At 38.7% G+C, this 19162-nt stretch overlaps 1 protein-coding gene across 1 annotated transcript in view; it reads left to right on the forward strand.

Moving 5' to 3' along the window:
* Positions 1–1523: 1523 nt before the first annotated feature.
* Positions 1524–19162, forward strand: part of tacr1a (tachykinin receptor 1a) — a 52583-nt gene continuing 34944 nt past the window's right edge. Inside the window, exon 1 of the mRNA XM_088301818.1 lies at positions 1524–2207. Within this exon, the coding sequence (XP_088157944.1) occupies positions 1804–2207 (404 nt within the window). The 5' untranslated portion in view covers positions 1524–1803. The remainder of the gene's footprint in view (positions 2208–19162) is intronic.

The following is a 19162-nucleotide window of genomic DNA, read 5'->3' on the forward strand; positions in this document are numbered from 1 at the left end:
TGCTGCTCTAATTAGCTTTTGGTCAAGAACGTACACTAACAGTAGTCGAGCAATTGGTAAATTCAGAAAGGCTTACTCACGCATTTTCAGAGAATGGCAGCCCACAAAGCATTTGCAGGTACTTGGTTATTTAATTTCACACTCGATGGGTAGACACTGGGCTTGCACCCCAGAGACCCAACTAAAAAATTTAAAATTCCATTTTCCATTTTATGTCCCCTTTAGACTCCAACCTGTCGAAGGTGCACCTGGCTGTTGCCCACAGTTAGCTGAAATGGTTCAGCTCCCCCAATGAGGAAATGTGGTATGGAAAATGGATGGAATTATATCTGCACTCACAAACAATAACCCATCCATTTATTTTCTATACCGTTTATCGTCTAGGGTCAATTACAGCTGACATTGCCAATTGCCGGGCACGTTTAGACAAACAACCAAATTGACACCCATTGAAAATTTTGTGACTTCTATCCATCACGATTGTAAAATAAGGTTACTTATTTACTTTTACATATTTACTTGAAAAAATATAGTAAAGTTTTGTCACTCAGACATTCTAAGTACATTTTATAAAAAGTTTTTAAGTTTATTTATTTTGAATTTCTGAGTGAAAAAAACTCAGGGTTTCTCAAGTAAATATCACTCCCCATTTATTACAGTGCACTATCTTAGCTGCTTTTCCTCATGAGGTTTGCAGACGTGTTGAAGCCTTTCCCAGCTGTCTTCGAGCAGTAGGCGGGGTACACCCTGGACTGGTTGCCAGCCAATTGCAGGGCACTCAAACAACCATCCATGCTCACAATCATACCTCAGGCTCATTTCGGGTAACCAATCAACCTACCATGCACGTTTTTGGATGTAGAAGGAAACCCACACAGGCACAGGGAGAACATGCAAACTCCACACAGGAACGCTGTGCCGGAATCAATACCACAACCTCTACACTGTGAGGCCATGGTGCTAACCAGCTGTCCACCGTGGGAGAACTTGCAACCAGATAAATGTCAACATTAAACTGAATTACTATGCTAGATTCAAATTGGGTCTACATTCAATTAGTTTTAAGCTTTCTTTTTTTAATCTTGCTTCTTGTTTTTTTAGTAGTAATTACACTGAGCATGAATGATTGTTTGTCTATATGTGCGCAGCCATTGACTGTGAGTGTATACTACCTCTGCCCAAAGTCAGCTGGGATTGGGATGGGATCCAGCATGACCCTCAAGAAGATGACAAGAGGTAGAAATTAATAAATACAGTTTTTTTTTGTCACAGCAGAGACACAGTGTGTGTATATATATATATATATATATATATATATATATATATATATATATATATATATATATATATATATATATATATATATATCACTTGTGTGTAAAAGCTAATTTGACAGAGGGTTAAAGAAAAAAAAAAAAAGGCTTATCGTGGTACCACAGGGGGCAGTAGGAGGCAGGTTATAAATGTACATGAGTTCATTTTCTCCAGCGTGTGTGCAGCGTGTCGGAGCAGTCAGTGGAAGAAGCACCATGACAGCATGGACAGGGCTGAGCAGTGAGCGTAACTCCTCACATCATGGACATTCCTCATTCCTTTTGGTTGCATGCATGGAGACATGCGTAAAATACGCGCTGCTTTTTACGCATCGTGCAAATTAAGATCATATTATATTTATTAGACTCCAACAGAGTAAAAGAGAAATCTTGCTTGCTTCCACGTGTGAATATGAAAGTTTTCATCGATCAGAGCGAATTTCACAAGACTTCCATCTGGTGAGTCAGACTTTTACTCCCGAATGGTAAAATGGACCCAATTTTTGATGGCGCGGACGAAGTCAACTGGACTACAAGCATCAACGACACCAACAATGGGACCATGTACTGGAACCAATTTGTGCAACCAGCATGGAGAATATTCCTGTGGGCCATCGCCTACTGTTGCATAGTCATCGTGTCGGTTGTTGGCAATGTGACGGTAATTTGGATCATTATGGCGCACAAACGGATGAGGACGGTCACTAACTATTTCCTGCTCAACTTGGCGTTCGCCGAAGCCTCCATGTCCGCCTTCAACACGGTCATCAACTTCATCTATGCCGTGCATAACGAGTGGTACTTCGGGCTGGTCTACTGCCGCTTTCACAACTTCTTTCCTATCGCGGCCGTGTTTGCCAGCATTTACTCCATGACCGCCATCGCCCTGGACAGGTAATCTGCACCTCGCAAATCAAAAACTGCTGGTGCATTTATTCACCTCTTGTGAACAGTAATTTTACGATTCATACATATTTTAGACATTTATGTGTCAACATATTTAAAACCTGACAAATACATTCGAATTATAATTTCACATTAAAATTTCCCCTTATTGCGACTGCTAAAAGTTATTTTATTTTATTTTATTTCATTCTATTTTATGACAATAATACCACCAGACTCCAGTTTGCCTAAAAGGGAGCTAAATCCTGTTTTGTTAGATTTTAGCTGTTCCTACCGTCTATTAATCAATAGGCATAATCTTTCTGTCAGTGAGCCTGAACGGAAACAAGATGCGCAAAAGCTACAGTAAGCATTTCTGTAGACTGTATGTGACTGTACGTGTATAAATTGTAAATCCACTATCATCTTCGTTAAAAAACAAAACAAAAAAACAATCAAATTTTTTTTCTCAGCAATATGAGCATAGGGCATCATCATACTTTCTCAACAGTGTTATTTGCGTTCCAGTTGGATAGAAAAACACTATACTGTTGTGTGTGTGAAATGTTGGCACCCTATGAAAAAAGGGTGGAATAGAAAATATGCTGATGGAGTTATGCTGCATCTTATTTCTGAGCAGTAAAGTCAATATATTTTAAATATGATTATGTGATGCTATGAATAGAATAATACAGTTGATACCATATTAAATAATATAATGCTGTCTGAATTCAAAAAGTGGGACTCGGGAGTGCCACTATTATGTGTGGCGAACATGACAGAATGGTCTTAGTCTCTTCCATTGGTGTTAAACTCAAGGCCTGGGGGCCAGATCCAGATGAGCACATCATTTCATGGTGCCTAAAGCAAGTAAAGTGAGTGGCAGAGACCTTATATGGAAATAGACATTTTTCTTCACGTTTAACTGAATTACATGCATTTATTTTCTCAAAATAACACAAGTCGGACAATAACATTTTTGCTTCTCACTATTTTCGTTGACCCTGGTTAGGGCTTAATGATTATGAAAAATAATCTAGTTTTTCCCCCTTAAAATTGTGATTACAATGTAAAGCTCGATTATTTTTTAGGTCCTTCTCAATGCAATTTTTAACAAACAGGCAATTACTTCATCGTAGTTTCAATAAACTGCTATAGATAATGGGATATTAAAATAAAGGCAAATGAAACATAAAATTTAGCAAATATTATGAAAGACAGTTCTCCATTACAATTACAGGTTCAAACTTAGTTTTGCTGTATTTTTGCAACCATTTTCTTCAAGACAACATAATTCTGCCAGATAAGTGTGGCGTAAAAGTATACAGTCAATCAGCGCTAAAGTGCAGATTATAACGTTAATGCAAACAAATCTGTGGATTTACCACTTCCGCATATCCAACTTTTCATTTTGCATGAAACATTATATGTAAACAAGAGAACTAAACCTGTTAAACACTGATTTTATCTTCATCGATACCATATATATATATATATACACATATATATATATATATATATATACACATATATATATATATATATATATATATACATACATATATATATATACATATATATATATACACATATATATATATACACATATATATATATATATATATATATATTTATATATATATACACATATATATATGTATGTATATATATATGTAAATATATATATATATATATATATAGCTTATAGATTCTATAATAAAAGTAAGATTATACCTGCTGACGTAACATTTTCAGATATTAAAAAGCAGCAGGATGCATTACAAGCACAAGCACATCTCATCAATTAAATAACGAGTAATGATCATTTAATCTGTCTTCATTTTCATTCATGAAATCGGACGGCGCACAGTCGTATTTATCTCAAAACATATGACAACTCAGGCAAAGTCATCACTTTTATGATACATGTGTGGAGCCTCACGTGACAGGTCATCTATTATCACAGACACTAATCACACTCATACCGAGGGACAATTTAGAGTGTCCAATCAACCTACCGTGCATGTTTTTGGAATGTGGGAAGAAACCGGAGTACCCGGAGGAAACCCACGCAAGTACGAGGAGAACATTCAAACTCCACACTGGAAGGCCGGAGCCGGAATCGATCCCACGACCTCCGCATTGTGAGGCCAGCGTGCTAACCTGTCGACCACGGTACCGCCTAAATGGTATATACATCCACACACAAATACAAAAGAAGAATGTTCACAAGTAGCTACAGAAGGCCAAAATACTTGTCCACAATACAGATTTATATATAATGGATGAAAAATTGCCCCCTTGTTGCTGAAGCCAGAGGGCAGCCATCTGGGAACTGTTGCTGACAACTTCTGCTCCCTTTTTGCTGAAAACATTGTTATCAGTACGTGTTTTACTCCAGCATCCCTGTGCGACTTAGATACTGGAAGGATGATTCTGACAACATGATTCAGACAAATATTTCTGTAGCAGTATTATACCTCATAAGAGAACATTTTAAACGGCATTCTTAAATGTCCATGTCGCGCTCCTCCCCAGATTTATTGGCAAATGCCACACAGCATTTTTGCCAAAGAGAGAGAATATAACGTGAAAACGCAGTGGCATTGTTATTCCATCCATAAACATCCATGGAGAAAATTATGAGACCGCCTTGTGCATTGTGCCCCTGGTGCATTTAAAAGTAAAAGAAAGTAAGGGTAGTGTTATATTTTTTGCCATGGCTGTATAATTCCGTGGTCTACACGATTATGCGGAAACGAACCGGTCATATTCTCTACGTCACTCACTCGGCTACATCCCCTGATAGGTATACAGCTCAGGTGAACACTCGTTCTGACTTATAATTAGTAATTAAGCCTTTCAATACCAGTTTGTTTTTTAACATTCTCTTTTATTATATTTGATATTGTCCTATACAATACAGTGCTATTTTTCAAATTAAAATTGAGTAACCTAAAATTGTGGTTTTCTTTTGCACAGTAATAGATTCAATTCATTTGAAATGGGGAATATTGATTTGCTATATGAGAAAATTGAGTTACGACCTTAAACTTCAATTCAAGTTGACAATGTATTGGTATAGCTTTTATCGTGTTAGTACTTTTCAAAGTATTTTATTTGATTTTTATCGACTTTATTTCGCTGTTGCTGAGTTATTACATTTTTTTTTGGAGTCAGAAAAATGTATTTATTTCACCACTAATTTGCTTAATAGTGATACAGCGCCTAATTCTCTACGTGCCCGTTGGTTTCATAGTTGATCTTACCTGAAGAAATACAGATCTTTTCTATTATGGGCTTATTAGAAGAAGCAAGACACTTGTAATTTTAAGTAGGTGTAATTATTATGGTGCGACTGCTGCGCTCAATCACAATTCTTCTGTTGCAATTTAAAAAAAATAATAATAATTGTTTCTTCACAGGGTGTGTGATATATCCATATCTCATTCAAGCATTAAGATAACCAAAGAATGAGTGATGTCATCCTCTATGGGTACATTTAGATTGGTCTGTTGCAGTGGTGTAGAACGAGGACGAAGTGGGCGGTCGCTTTGGGCAGTACGTATATTTTAATTTTTTTTTTGTCCTCTCCTGACCTTGTCATGATGAATGTGTGTGGATAGGATAGGATAGAATAGAATAGAATAGAACAGAAGAGTAAGAGACACGTACATGCAGAATGTAATTTGTCTTGGCTCTCTTCTGCATCTTTGTCGAATGTGTGTAAAAATTTCTACATAGAGGACAAGATGAATGGCGTGTGGTACTCAATTAGCAACTACAGGGCCAGCAGTATCTAGTTTTTAGTATCACCGATAGCGTCTCCACCGATACTTATGATATACTTAGTATTTGTGATGAGTGTAGAAAAAAGTCTATTAATGGCGTGTAACACAAATGATGTCACTTGACCAGAGTTTTGCTTGTGTTACTCCATGCAAGAAAACATTGACTCACCACAAAAATCACACATTATTTAGCAAAAGATATGAAGCCAATGAACACTATGATCTGAAAAGGCTTTTTCCCTCTCTCTCTTTATGGCTCTGGTAAAAATGTTTTACCCAAGGTACCGTCAATAAATTTGGAGCCAGATGTTTTTTTTAATTGAATGGAAGAATTTTTATGCTGACATCCTCGTCAGAGGTCACCACATCGAGTCACTCACATGATTTGTTCGGCCCATTTGATGTCAGACGCCCTTGCGGATGCAACCATGTCATTTATCAGTGCTTGTAAGCGTGTGCCACAACACCAGTGCAATGTTTACACAGAAATCTTAAAAGAATAAACTATTTTTATTTATTTGATTTGATTGATTATGTTCTGCTTACATTTGCTGGGGTCTTTCAGTTTTTTTTTTCTCAAGGCCCAGATATCTTATCTCCGAAGCAGCTCACTTGTACTGTAGTTGTGTTTATTTTCAAACAAGGACTTTTGTCTTGCTAACAAAGAAGGAAGAATTTCTGTTATATTTTCTGTTTTGTTATCATGTACTGCATTGTATAAGATAATGTAAATATTTTTTTCATACAAATCGTGCAGAAGCGCTAGAAGTCAGATAACTTTCAATTGCATCAGCGGGCCTGCAATAAATTGGTAGTTGGCTTCAGCCTGTGACACATGGATGGAAATTAGGGAGTAAAATCATTAATTAACTTTATATATTGCTACTTTCAAAGCACCCAAAACTGCTTAACAGTATCTCAAGAGGTAATTAAAATGGAATGGATTCCGTAAACTCATCATCATGTCATAAACTGTGATCTGGTCTTTATTAAAGTCACAACAATAGGAAAACAATCATCCTAAACTTATATAGCAAACATAATGGCAACAAGGAAGGGTCTAACATAGGTGTGGGAGTTGGGGGGGATATGCAAGAAACACTAAACGTAGCGAGACTGACTGGCTGGCTGGCACACAAGACAACACACGATAACACAACCAACCAGCCAGCACCAGCAACCGAGTCCTTTTAAAAAGGGATTGTGAGTTAATGTTGCTGGTGGGATCTGAAAGCATTTACTAATTGGTTACCCTCACCTGCACTGATTGAATGGCTGAGTTGAGGACGAGGGCTTCCAATCAGGAAGGAGCTGCGGGAGACCTCCTGCACTCAGACTATCAATGTAATGGCCATGAAACATCATGGGCTGTAACAGATACTGCACTTAATTAGCTACTAAAGAAAAATTACAAATGCCACTTGGCTACGGATGCTCTGCGTCAACTTTTCCAACGCAATGGAGGTGAAGCCGCACTTGGAGTGCAGTCACTTGTTTCCCAGGATAGTAGTAGCAGCAACAGTAGCAGTATGAGTGATTGTGTGCGTTTTACATACTTATGTCACGCTGTCATTTTATTTGTACCATGACTAAGATTAGTATTCTATTGAGTGACCTCCTTGTTCATGTTCCTCATGTCGCACGGATGAATTACAGTGAAAATAGTCACCTTTAGTAACCACTGAATTTAATATAAATATGCAATTCATGCAAAGTTGATGTGATCATGAATCTGCACCCGTTTGCATTCACTCCAGTGATATGTCCATATTGTGATGATGTGTCACTGTGCATTCCCCCTGGTGCGATGAGAGGGTGCCTTCCCTTTCTCCGTATAAATACCTGTCTAGCGGGTCATGCCTTTACCCAGAGCAAAACTAGTGGCGGGCACGTCAATCCGTCAACCTGGCTTATCATCGGCACTACATCACACACAGGCAACACACACAAGCAAACACGCAACCCAAGAAAGGCAAATACATAATAAGTTAACAATAATACGTTTCAGACCCACAGACCGCAATGACATAATCACATCTTGTTTTTATTTCACCAATCACCGCGTTTTGTGTGTGTGTGTGTGTGTGTGTGTCTGTTGTTTTTATTTTCTTTAATTTTGTTTATTTGGTTGCGTGTCTGCTTGTGCAGTGTCTGTGTGTGACATTACAATTAGTAAGTTCCAAATGCCGAAGGACTGCCGCCGACAAGGGACGGATTGGGCAAACGTGGGCCATCTGAGATAATGACTGCATGCTAACTGACGTCACCACCATTATGGAAAACCATATATTTTTAAAATATGTATTACTTTGGCGTAACAGTAATTGTACTTTTGCCGTAAAACAACATCATAGTCCCAAAAAAATGAAACATCCAATTTTAATATAATATTAAATGGTAAATTCCGTTCACTTTTATCGTGCTTTATCTACACATGTTGTAGAAAGTGCTTTACCATGACGCAAGTTCACTTGTTTGAACACATACCAACATGTTAACAGCAATGCAGCATCATTTTTTTAAAATAACTTACTTTAACCTCCAGTCCCCTTCGCTGTACACTATCGAATACCAGAATCTAACATGTTCTTCCAACCATCTGTCCATACAATTTTTGTACCGCTTATCGCTTTTGACCAGTTTTATATGGCAACGGTTATTTTGCCGTGACCGGTTCTGAGTAGTCAATCGACAGAGCATGGAATTATTGGCCTGCCATGAATTTGCTATTTTACCACAATTATGTAGGTTGGACTTCAATTGGTTATTTTAGGGGGATGTGTCGAATTAACGATTCAACTGGTTTCCAGATTAACTGGTTGCAACTGCAAAAATGTTTAATTCTTCAATAAACTATTCTCTTATTTATCTAATTTATATATTTATTATTGTTGTATTGCACTGGAGAGGGGAGCTCTCTAATCTCGTTGCACACTTGAGTACAATGACAATAAAGGGATTTCTGATTTCTGATTTCTGATTTCTGAACATGTGAAACAAAAGAAGATGCTTTGAAGAATTTGTAAAGAGTAACAATTAAGTTAAATAAAAACATACATAAAATAAAAATGTATAGAGCGGTATTCAGGCCACGAATGATTAAAGCAGCATCTTCGGGGGCGATCGCACCACCCGCTATGCCTCGAGTTGGTACACTTTAACCAAGAACTGTTGCTGGTCTTGACAAAATTACCACTGCAATTTGAAATCGATCTAAAAATTGTCAAGCTGCTATCTTGTGCAAAGCTAACCGGAGTATTTTCATCTCCTCTGAAATGGCCAAACTTCTTTCTTATGCGGCTGTGAGAGGCTAGCTTAAATTGATAAACTGTCTAGCTGGGCGTGCAAACGCCAGACATGCAGCTATGATACAAGCCACATTTGTCATTTTATAATGTGTCATTTCAACACGCTACCACTCAGAGTGAAGGCTCTATTTATCAATATCTTTGTTGTGTGCATTGATTTCAATGCACTTAGGGAAGAAAATGTTGCTTCCTTTTTCTCATTGATCATCAACCCCTGTAACATTTCAAAATGTCTTGCAAGACTTGGCAACCTGTTGCAAATGTTGGTGTTTGAACTCGAAAATGGAAAAAATGGTGCCCAATTGCAGTAATGGCATTTTGGGGGGGCCACGTGACTGGCTATCAGCTAATAGAGCATCATACTCATGCAGTTACAAGAAACATATCTTGGTATTTTTTAAATGGTTATTCTAATGTTAAGAATGAAAAGACAACTGCACCTTTATATGTGCAATCTAAGAAAAGAGCTAATATCATATCGCTGCAGGGCTTTTTTTCTTTTTTTAATGACGGTGTTGAAAGTGACACCATTGCTATTTTTAGACACGCCACCCCATATTACTGCAATACGTATTACGAGCAAAGTATTTTGTGTCAAGATGAAAACATGGTTGAGTTGTTTGAGAAGAACACACACTGACTGTGAAGTATGGTGGAGGGGTCATCATGTTTTCCCATCACAAGGGACCCCCACCATAAGGACCGTCTTGTCAGTGCTTAATTTGGGTGTTTTTGATATCATCCATGTTTTGGTGCCATGCATGCAGTTAAAGAGTGATGGGGGATGCTGAATGGATGAGTGTGTATTGATGTAGTGCTGGGTGTCATTGTCATTGGCATAAGATTTAAAGGTTAGTAACATGACATTTAGCTTGTGAAGAGCCTTGTGGTATTTATTCTTTGGCTGATTGGACCTCAAGTGGATATATGGCCACATTCATCTTGATACTCGATTCATATGATTCTCAAGTAACAGTACTCCTACTTGAGTACTGTTTTTGGCTGCTATATCCACCTCCGGTCATGTGTTCATTGATTTGAGTGTACTAAAACTGTGATTTAGCCTGAAGCTAATTTAATTCACAACTGAAACCGCTGTTATATTTTGATATGGTAAGAAAACATTTATATTTGTAAGTTACATTCTAATGAATATATTAATTAAATTTCACTCATTAGGCCTGTAGTTTAAAAATGGTTTATTCAGTATTCCCTCTTTGAAACATCATACTTTTGATCTTAAAACAAAATTTAAGTCAATTGTTGTATTTTGATTGATGGATTTTAAAGTGAAACTTTTTATTGAGCCCAAGGGAAATGTGTGATTAATCACACAGTAGACGTGATTAAGTCGATAATTTTTTTTAATCACCTGGCAGGCGTTACCGTGTACCAGCTAAATAAATAGTAGTTGTTAATGACACACAATGTGAACCGCCAATAAAGTTGACATAAAACAGGAACAATGACAGTCAAGCAAAGACAATAACGGAGGACAACAATGCAATTTTTTGACATGTGGCCGAAAAGATCGAAAATATAATTCATTTTCTTTGTTGACAAATCAGTTAATCATTGGGCAATGTTTCCACCTCTGCTCTTCGGGTATCGATCCCCCATTGAGTTCGGTGGCCTGACAAAAGGATGCCAAAAAACTGATCCGAGAAAAACGGAGCATTAGAGATTCAATCAATCTGCTCCAAGTGATTTATTTCCTCAATAACAATTTTTCTTATCACAATTCAGGCCTGAAGAAGCTGTTAAATAGCAAATGCAGCATGTTTCTCCTCTCATTGTTCTTCTCCAGCTGCTCCACCTTTAAATGTACAGCAAAATCATCACTGTATTGTTGTCTCTTTGAAACAAATGGTTGAATCATGCTTGCGTTATCCATATGTGGTGTATAGCATCTCCGTAACCAGAGATGAGGGTGGCTGTGTTATTCTTTATAGTCATAGTAAAGAAGTCACTAACTCTCTTCCCAGCAGTTGGCCCTGTCGCTGCAGTGTATATAGTTATCTTTGTCAGGAGCACTGACTGTATCATCTGGATTCTGTATATAAGTAAAATAACTCTGGGTTAAATTCTACCTTTGAGAGTGAGACATAGGTGGTTGAGGATCATCAACACTGCTTGTATGCCAAGGAAAAATAAATCGTTCGATAACCATGTTGCAGTTTCTATGACTGCTATACAGCCATATTATTATGGACAGCAAAATTCAAACTTGTTAGAACCTTTATCCACCTGCTGTATCTAAATGTGAAGGCTGTTGTTTATTTTTAGACCATGTCATCATAACAAATGATGACCCGCGTAGTCTATTAATGAAAATCTTATCATTGTCTCCTGTCTGATTTTCTTTCCATGCTCTTCTTCCTCTTCATCCTCTGTGCTTTTCCCAGGGGGATCATGATGATGCATTATCATGAAGCGCCTGACATTTCTGCACATCACATCTCCTGGATTTGCGGGCTAGTACATGCGTAGTGGAGATTATTCAACACTAATCACTCAAAAAGCATCAATACAGCATTAATAAGTGCACTGCCAGGATACAGAAGTAAACAATACTCAAGGCCGTATGAAATTATGGTCGTCTTATGTCACTTCCATCAAATTTGTCCCCAAATGTACGATGTAATGCTGGCATTTTAAACCGTGTCACAGAGCACAAAATGTTTATTTTTTTCCAAAGGATTACAGGTCTGAATGGTATGCTTAATACCTTTTGTTAAATTCCAGTCTCTTCAACTTTTGTGAAAATCTAGTAATAATTGGAGCAATGCATTGATACCTTAACCTTGCAGGAGCTAATGAAATGGGGATGTTAATGATCATATGTTAGAAAGTAACACGTTACTCTAATGAGTACATTTTTTACAATAATGACGAATGTAACGCTTCTTGCTTTTCTCTATTATACTAATCTGACTACAGTAACTTTGCAAGGTCACTATTCGCTAGTGTGGAGCAATTAGCAATGATGAAAGCATCTCACAGAATCATAACGGTCACTTACCACTCACTATCAAGTGCCATTGACTGCCTCTTGGGAGGCAGAGGGAGTGACTTTTTACAGCACTTAAATTGGAATCACATACTTTTCAAGCACAGTTTTTTGTCACAAGTGTATGTATAACAAAACAAATAATTAACAAATGACAAATGCAAGAGTCACAATTTCTCGCTAAAGACACACTGGAAACAACTATACATTATAGCAGTGGTGCCCAACCTTTTTTCCGCCACAAACCGGTTCATACAAGTCCATAAATTTTATATCATATCATGAACCGGCGTTGGTTGGGCACGGGTTTAGTTGTCACTTGTTGCTAATGCTAGCAGCTAGCTGCTAGCCAGCAGTGGCCACTAAAGCCGGAGACTTGTGAAGTGTTAACTAGCTGTTTCTTAGCATCCCAAATTAGCGACAATATGATTTTGGGATGGCGTTGTGTTGATGAAGGTGGCAGTGATGTAATGTCAAATTCAGATTCCTTTACATGACTGTCTGAAATGACGGTGTCGGGACGAGAGAGAAAAGAAAAAATCGTTCTCATTAATTTGAGGCCTCGTTTCACCTCAAGTTGCCAAAATGCTCCCATACATACAACTTACGTGAACTATGTGGGGTTTCAATTTCTTCTGTTGCTATTATAGTGATTGCGGACTAATAATGTTGCCTTAATGTGATTGCACACAGTTTTTTTTTGTTTGTTTTTACCAGCCATTACTCAGAACAAAACCGTGGTGCTGAAGCCGAATGGACCACAGGCTGCAGATGAGCTGTTGCACCACTAGTCATGAGTTCATCATAGAGGAATGGAATAAAGGGAAGCCTGTCACTTTTCAAAATAAGATATTTTTTAGCCTCAATTAATAAATAAACCAGAAGTACTGCAAGTTTTTTTTTTCTTTAATCTGTGCAGCGCGCCACGGCCCGGTCCAAAGTGGCCCTCCAACTGGTCACCAGCCTTGTTCCGGTGGTTGGGGATCACTGCTTTATAGAACACATAAGTAAGGGGAATTACAGTGTTTCCAGTTTGAAGGGAAGTATTCTGGAATTTCAGAATTTGCATTCTCTCCTGGGAGAGTGACATCACCTTTTTTAGTTTGTGAAGTTAAAATAAATTTAAGGGACTTTTTTGCTGTTGACTAAGTGTTATCTGCCTTAAAAAAAGCTCTGCCAATACGTACAATTATGTCAAGCCAACAAATACAGCCTGTTAAAAACATATTTATGTTAAGAAAAAAATACAAATACCATTTTATATTTTATAAAGAAAAGTAGCTGTTTATGTTAAAGACCTAGTGTGAAGTAAATGCCAAATTAAATCTTTTTGTTTCACCAGTAAAGTAATTACACCTATTACAAATAATGAAGCATGAAAAAATATTTTTTATTTGGTATATTTGACAAAATAATCATTTTCCCGATGTCAGATTCTACTGAGCGACAAACCCCGGAAGTGTGATGTCATTCCTAGATAACTATGGCAGAGCTCAACATCGAGAGTGTATTAAGCCAGAAAGAAATTGACTCAGAAAGCGAAATCTCAAGCGTATATGAGGGGATACATACCGGAGATTGCCGAACAAAAGCAGGGGGTTGCAATGGGTGTGACTATGAATCTAGGACGTTTGTGTTAAAAAAAAAAAAAATATATATATATATATATATATATATATATTATGCCAGTATACTTACAATAGACTTATTTCTCAAAATCCGGTGGGTCAATTTTACTTCTCACTTGGTCTTACTCCTTAAAAGAAAGACTCCTTAAAAATTACTTAATGTTAAGTCAAAAAAAGGTTGTCATTATTTTGTTTTTATTTTAAAAAATCATGTTATTCTTAAATGTCACTGTTAAAAATGTATTTCCAATTAAGTATTGACTAAATAGGTTGTCAATTGTACATTATGCGGGCTTGTCGATATCTGTTGAATGCTACTAATAAAGTAACTTGTAATAACCAATAATCAATCACGTCACTAAGTCACTTTTAGAGTCAAGTAAGTTACTATTTCAACATAACTGTGGTAACACTGGAAACGGGGGCAGTTTTATCTCAAGATGATCAAACTATTTTCCAAAGGTGTAATGCTGACATTTCATGCAGTGTCATCTAAAACATAAAATGTTAATATTATTTTCAAAGGATTACAGATCTTTTATTATATTCTAGTCTCTTCTACTTCTATACTGGTCTCTGGAACCTCGACTGGTTGATTTTAGTCCCCTTCTCTTCTGGTCTGTGCCTTGTTTATAAAAAGAGCGGTGGTGCATCAGTCCAAATCAATCCGAGTCAATGTCACACTCTTGGATACATTTAAACAGCTGCCTTGCAGCCATGTCACCTCCAAATGAATAAACAACAGACCAGTCAACACCAGCCCACCCAATTAAATCTGATTGGATCTTGATAAATTCCATTGAAGCTGGACATCATTTGCAGGGGGGTCAGTTTGTAAGCTGGATGTTTTTGAACAACGACAACTTGATAATTGGCATCACATTTGTTTAGGTTTTGCTCATTTATTTGATTGTCTTTTGTAGAAAGCATTATCCTTTCTTCATACAACTCAAAAATGGACTAAACACGATGGAAGAGCTGGATGAACATTTATATGATTAATTGAGCATTGGTGGTTCTGATATCGGACTGATTTTTCTTGTATTGAAAACTGGAATCTGCGTAACATGGCTGCATCTCGCCGTGGCACTGGTAATTAAGTCTCAAGTACAGTAGTTTGTTGATTATGATGTAATTTAATTTGTAATCTACTGATTCATATGACACAACAGGAGAAACATTCATTAAGAGAGTCCTAACGCTCATTTGCATGATCGACAATGATTACATTTTTGCAAATAATATGGTCCTGTTAGCTTCTTCAAGCCGTGATCTCCAAGTCTCGCTGGAGCGGTTCGCAGCCGAGTGTGAAGCGGTTGGGATGAAGACCAGCATTTCCAAATCTGAGATCATGTTCCTCAGTCGGAAAAGGGAGGAGTTGGGGACGAGATCCTTCCCCTAGTGGAAGAGTTCAAGTATCTCCGGGTCTTGTTTCCAAGTGAGGGGAGGATGGAGTGTGTGATCGACAGGCGGATCGCTGAGCCACAAGGTGAAGCTCTCGATTTACGACTTGGAGTCGAGCCGCTGCTCCTAAAGGTTGAGAGGAGCCAGATGAGGGGGCTTGGGCATATAATGGAGGCCTCCCTGGTGAGGTGTTCCGGGCATGTCCCACTCGCAGAAGGCCCAGAGGACGACCCAGGACACACTGGAGAGACTGTCTCCCAACTGGCCTGGGAACGTCTGGGGATCCCTCCGGAAGAGCGAGAAGACGGGGCTGGAGAGAGGGAAGTCTGGGCTTCTCGGCTGAAGCTGCTGCCTCTGCGACCCAACCCCGGATAAGCGGAAGATAATGGATGGATGGATGGATAAATATAAACTATCTTAGCACAAAGTAGTGTTAACCTTCTAACATGACTTGTGGACTAGTGAAGGGCATGACAGTTCTTTTCAGTAGACTGAATCATTAGAATCAGTTCATCAAAAGGATCATTCAAAAAGTGCGTGTGGACTTGACTTCAGCGGGAATAGAAAAATATAGCCCATGGCACGTTGACAAAAGCCGCATAATACATCATTAGTTACCAAATTCAATATACTCCTCTCACATTGGCGCATCGCATACAAGAGAAAGAGAGTTTTAGAACCTTCGATATTCTGAGGAGAGATATTTCTCAACATCTCTTTCTGCGATGTGCCCATGTGAAAACAATAACGTGATTAGTGAGGAATCCATCTAAAAGAAATCGCAAATGTAACATATGGATATGAAATTGACACATGGAATAGTCAACCATTTGTTTCAAGCCCTCACATGTGCTGCACATGTGCAATGATGACTCCTAACAACATACTAACTCTCAGTAACAGTTAGCTGTATTATACAAACATACTTCCTTGACATCAACATCTTGTTTCGACATGGATTTGGTGGCATCAGAAAAATCACATTTTCTGTTTTTTAGCCAATAGCTTTGGATAGTCTCCAGATTAAGTACGTTTGTGAATTTGTGACTAGCAAACCGCAAGTAGGTGAGAGTTCACTGTACAGTACATACACAATTGGACGATGCTTGGTGGGATGCACCGTGGTCGTCTACCACTGCTCATTTATAGTTACAGTTACAATGTATTAAGACCAGGAGGAGGAGGAGAGGATAGTGCTGATGAAATTTATTTTACAGGGTAGCTCGGGAGCTTCTGTTGGTGATTGACGAGCTCAGCAAACAAAAGGGTTCTATTTAAATATACAGTGAACCCTCGGTTATCGCGGTTAATGGGGACCGAGACCACCCGCGAAAACTGAAAATCCGCGAAGTAGCGGCGCACCTTCAAAAATGCTTAAAAAAAAAGTGCGAAGTAGCGGCGCACCTTCAAAAATGCTTAAAAAAAATAAATAAATAAATATATATATATATATATATATATATATATATATATACGGGTAGAGAGAGAGAGAGTGAAATTCATGTTATAACAAAAAAAAAAAAATATTATTAAAACTTATTATTTTTTTATTCCCAGCCATTATTTTTGTATTTATTCAATTACTTCTTTTTGTATTTATTTAATTACTTCGACTTTTACCTGCTGGTACGCCGTCCGGTGTGCCCTGTGAAATGAAAGGTGGCATTCTTCATTTATTTATTTATTCATTTATTCATTCATAACTGACAGCCTCGCGCTCCGCTCATGCCCGAGCGGAAGGTGTTCCTCTTAGGCTTAACTGCCACGCACGCCGGCCGGTCTCCTCCGGAGCTCTCGCACGGTCCCGAACGGCGCGAAATGTCGCCCCGCTAGTGCCCGGGCGGAAGTTGTTCCTCTTCGGCTTAACTGCCACGCACGCTGGCCGGAGCTCTGGTACGGTCCGAACCGCGCAAAACGTCGCCCCAAATCGTGCCCGGGGGAACGTGCTCTTCTTCGTCCACTCTCCTCTTCGCCCACGCTCTTCTTCGGCGCACGCCGGCCGTCAAACCGCTCCAGCGCCCCCTCGTGCCGCTCGGCGAAACTACAATGCCCCCGAATATTTTTTAGACCCGCGAAGCACTGAACCCGCGAAAGGTGAACCGCGAAGTAGCGAGGGTTCACTGTATATGCATATAGTGTGCCACGACACTCACACGTCGGCTCTGTCATCAGCCTTCTCTCTGTTATGATCCACCAGCAGTGCTGGTGGATTGAGCAGGACTCTCCAAGCGCAGACACGGGAAAATGGGTTATACAAAGATATTTATTAATAATCAAATAGACAATCTCCAATATGCAATCGTGAATCAACCGGGGCTATCGCGACTATGGAACTTAACTATCGAACGAGGGATAAACAAGGGCGCTGGCGGAAAATCACACCAGGGAGCAAAGGCAGTAAGGAGGAACAAAAAGCGCTTGCAAAAGGCAAGGGAAGAAACCAAAACGCAAATAGCTTACCGCACAAGGGTAAGAGGATTCCAATGGGGAAGCAAAGAACAGAAAACGCACCGAGCAGTAGCTGGCGGGAAAAACAACTCAAAACACGCAGTAGCAAGAGAACTATTAACAAGAATGCGATCAAGAGCATGGGACATGAACGTGAGCAATGTGGGATAACGATCCGACGCTGGGGAGTCAGTCTAAGTGTCTTAAATAGTGTGTGCAATCAGTGAGTGAATAGGAGTCCGGTGTGGAGCTGGTGGCGTGTCCCGCAGCTGCTGACGGCCTGGCCCGAGACGATCGCTGGGGGAACGCCCCCACAGCTGTCAAAACAAAAGCACATGGCATGACAGACACGGATAGTGACACTCTCTTCTATAAAACACACAAAAGCATGCCTGAAAGGCCAATAAAGCAGTGGAAACAAATTCTTAATCAAATTACTGCAACCTATGTTCAAACATAATTTTCAAAAAATAAAAAGAAATAAAGATTTTGTGGCATGAATCCAATTTCGGAACTTGCTTTCTGTAGTGGATTGTTTTTTAATCACTTAATCACACAATTGCTTTGCAGGAATGCAGCACAGTACCCTCATGATGTTTATATTGAACCACTGCCCCGCCAGTGGAGGTTAGTTGCAATCCGTTGATAATTGAATGTGTATATCACCCTCACCATCTAGTACAAGCTGACCGCACTAGAACATGCTTGCCACTTTTTGAGAGCCAACCATGTATTACCTATTATTTGAAATCCAAAATCCTAAAGGTATTGTTTGTTGTGAATGATGTGAATGAAAGGAACACAAAAGAGCTTTCTTTTTGACAGCCATTCTGCAGAAAAAAAATGCTTCTCTCAGATGCTTAGTGGGTAAACAAAAGCTTTGGGGATATATATTCAGCTTCTTTAAACTATGGCGCAAGAGCAACATTGGAAACTGATGCGGGTTGTTAGAGGCGGTCCTGGATAGATTTGTGCCCCAGGCGAACCATCCCTTGTCCCCAGCCGCACAAAAAAGGACTTACGTCCAAACCCTGGCATTCACACAATATATTATCTTACTTGTATTATTTTATCCCATATAATCTGTATATAAATTGTGCATTGTGTGAAAAATCCCTGGAGAAAGTAAAAACGGGCAACTCTATATAAACTAAAATACCAAAAAATGTAACAAGAGTAGAGCTAAATAAATACAATATATAAATTCCACATGCTTGAGAAACCACTGAAGAAAGCAAAAAGATAAAAACCTTTGGCACATAAGAAAAAGATTTTAGCAGTACACTAAACCAGTGTAGAATTAGATCAATATTGTTACTAGTCAGCGATTTTTAAAACAGACCTGTGAGCTACTCGTGTTGTTCTTGGCAGCTAA

Source organism: Idiotropiscis lumnitzeri, chromosome 1 (assembly GCF_059441095.1).
Source record: "Idiotropiscis lumnitzeri isolate Australia: NSW breed Sydney's pygmy pipehorse chromosome 1, RoL_Ilum_1.0, whole genome shotgun sequence".
Lineage (NCBI taxonomy): Eukaryota > Metazoa > Chordata > Actinopteri > Syngnathiformes > Syngnathidae > Idiotropiscis > Idiotropiscis lumnitzeri.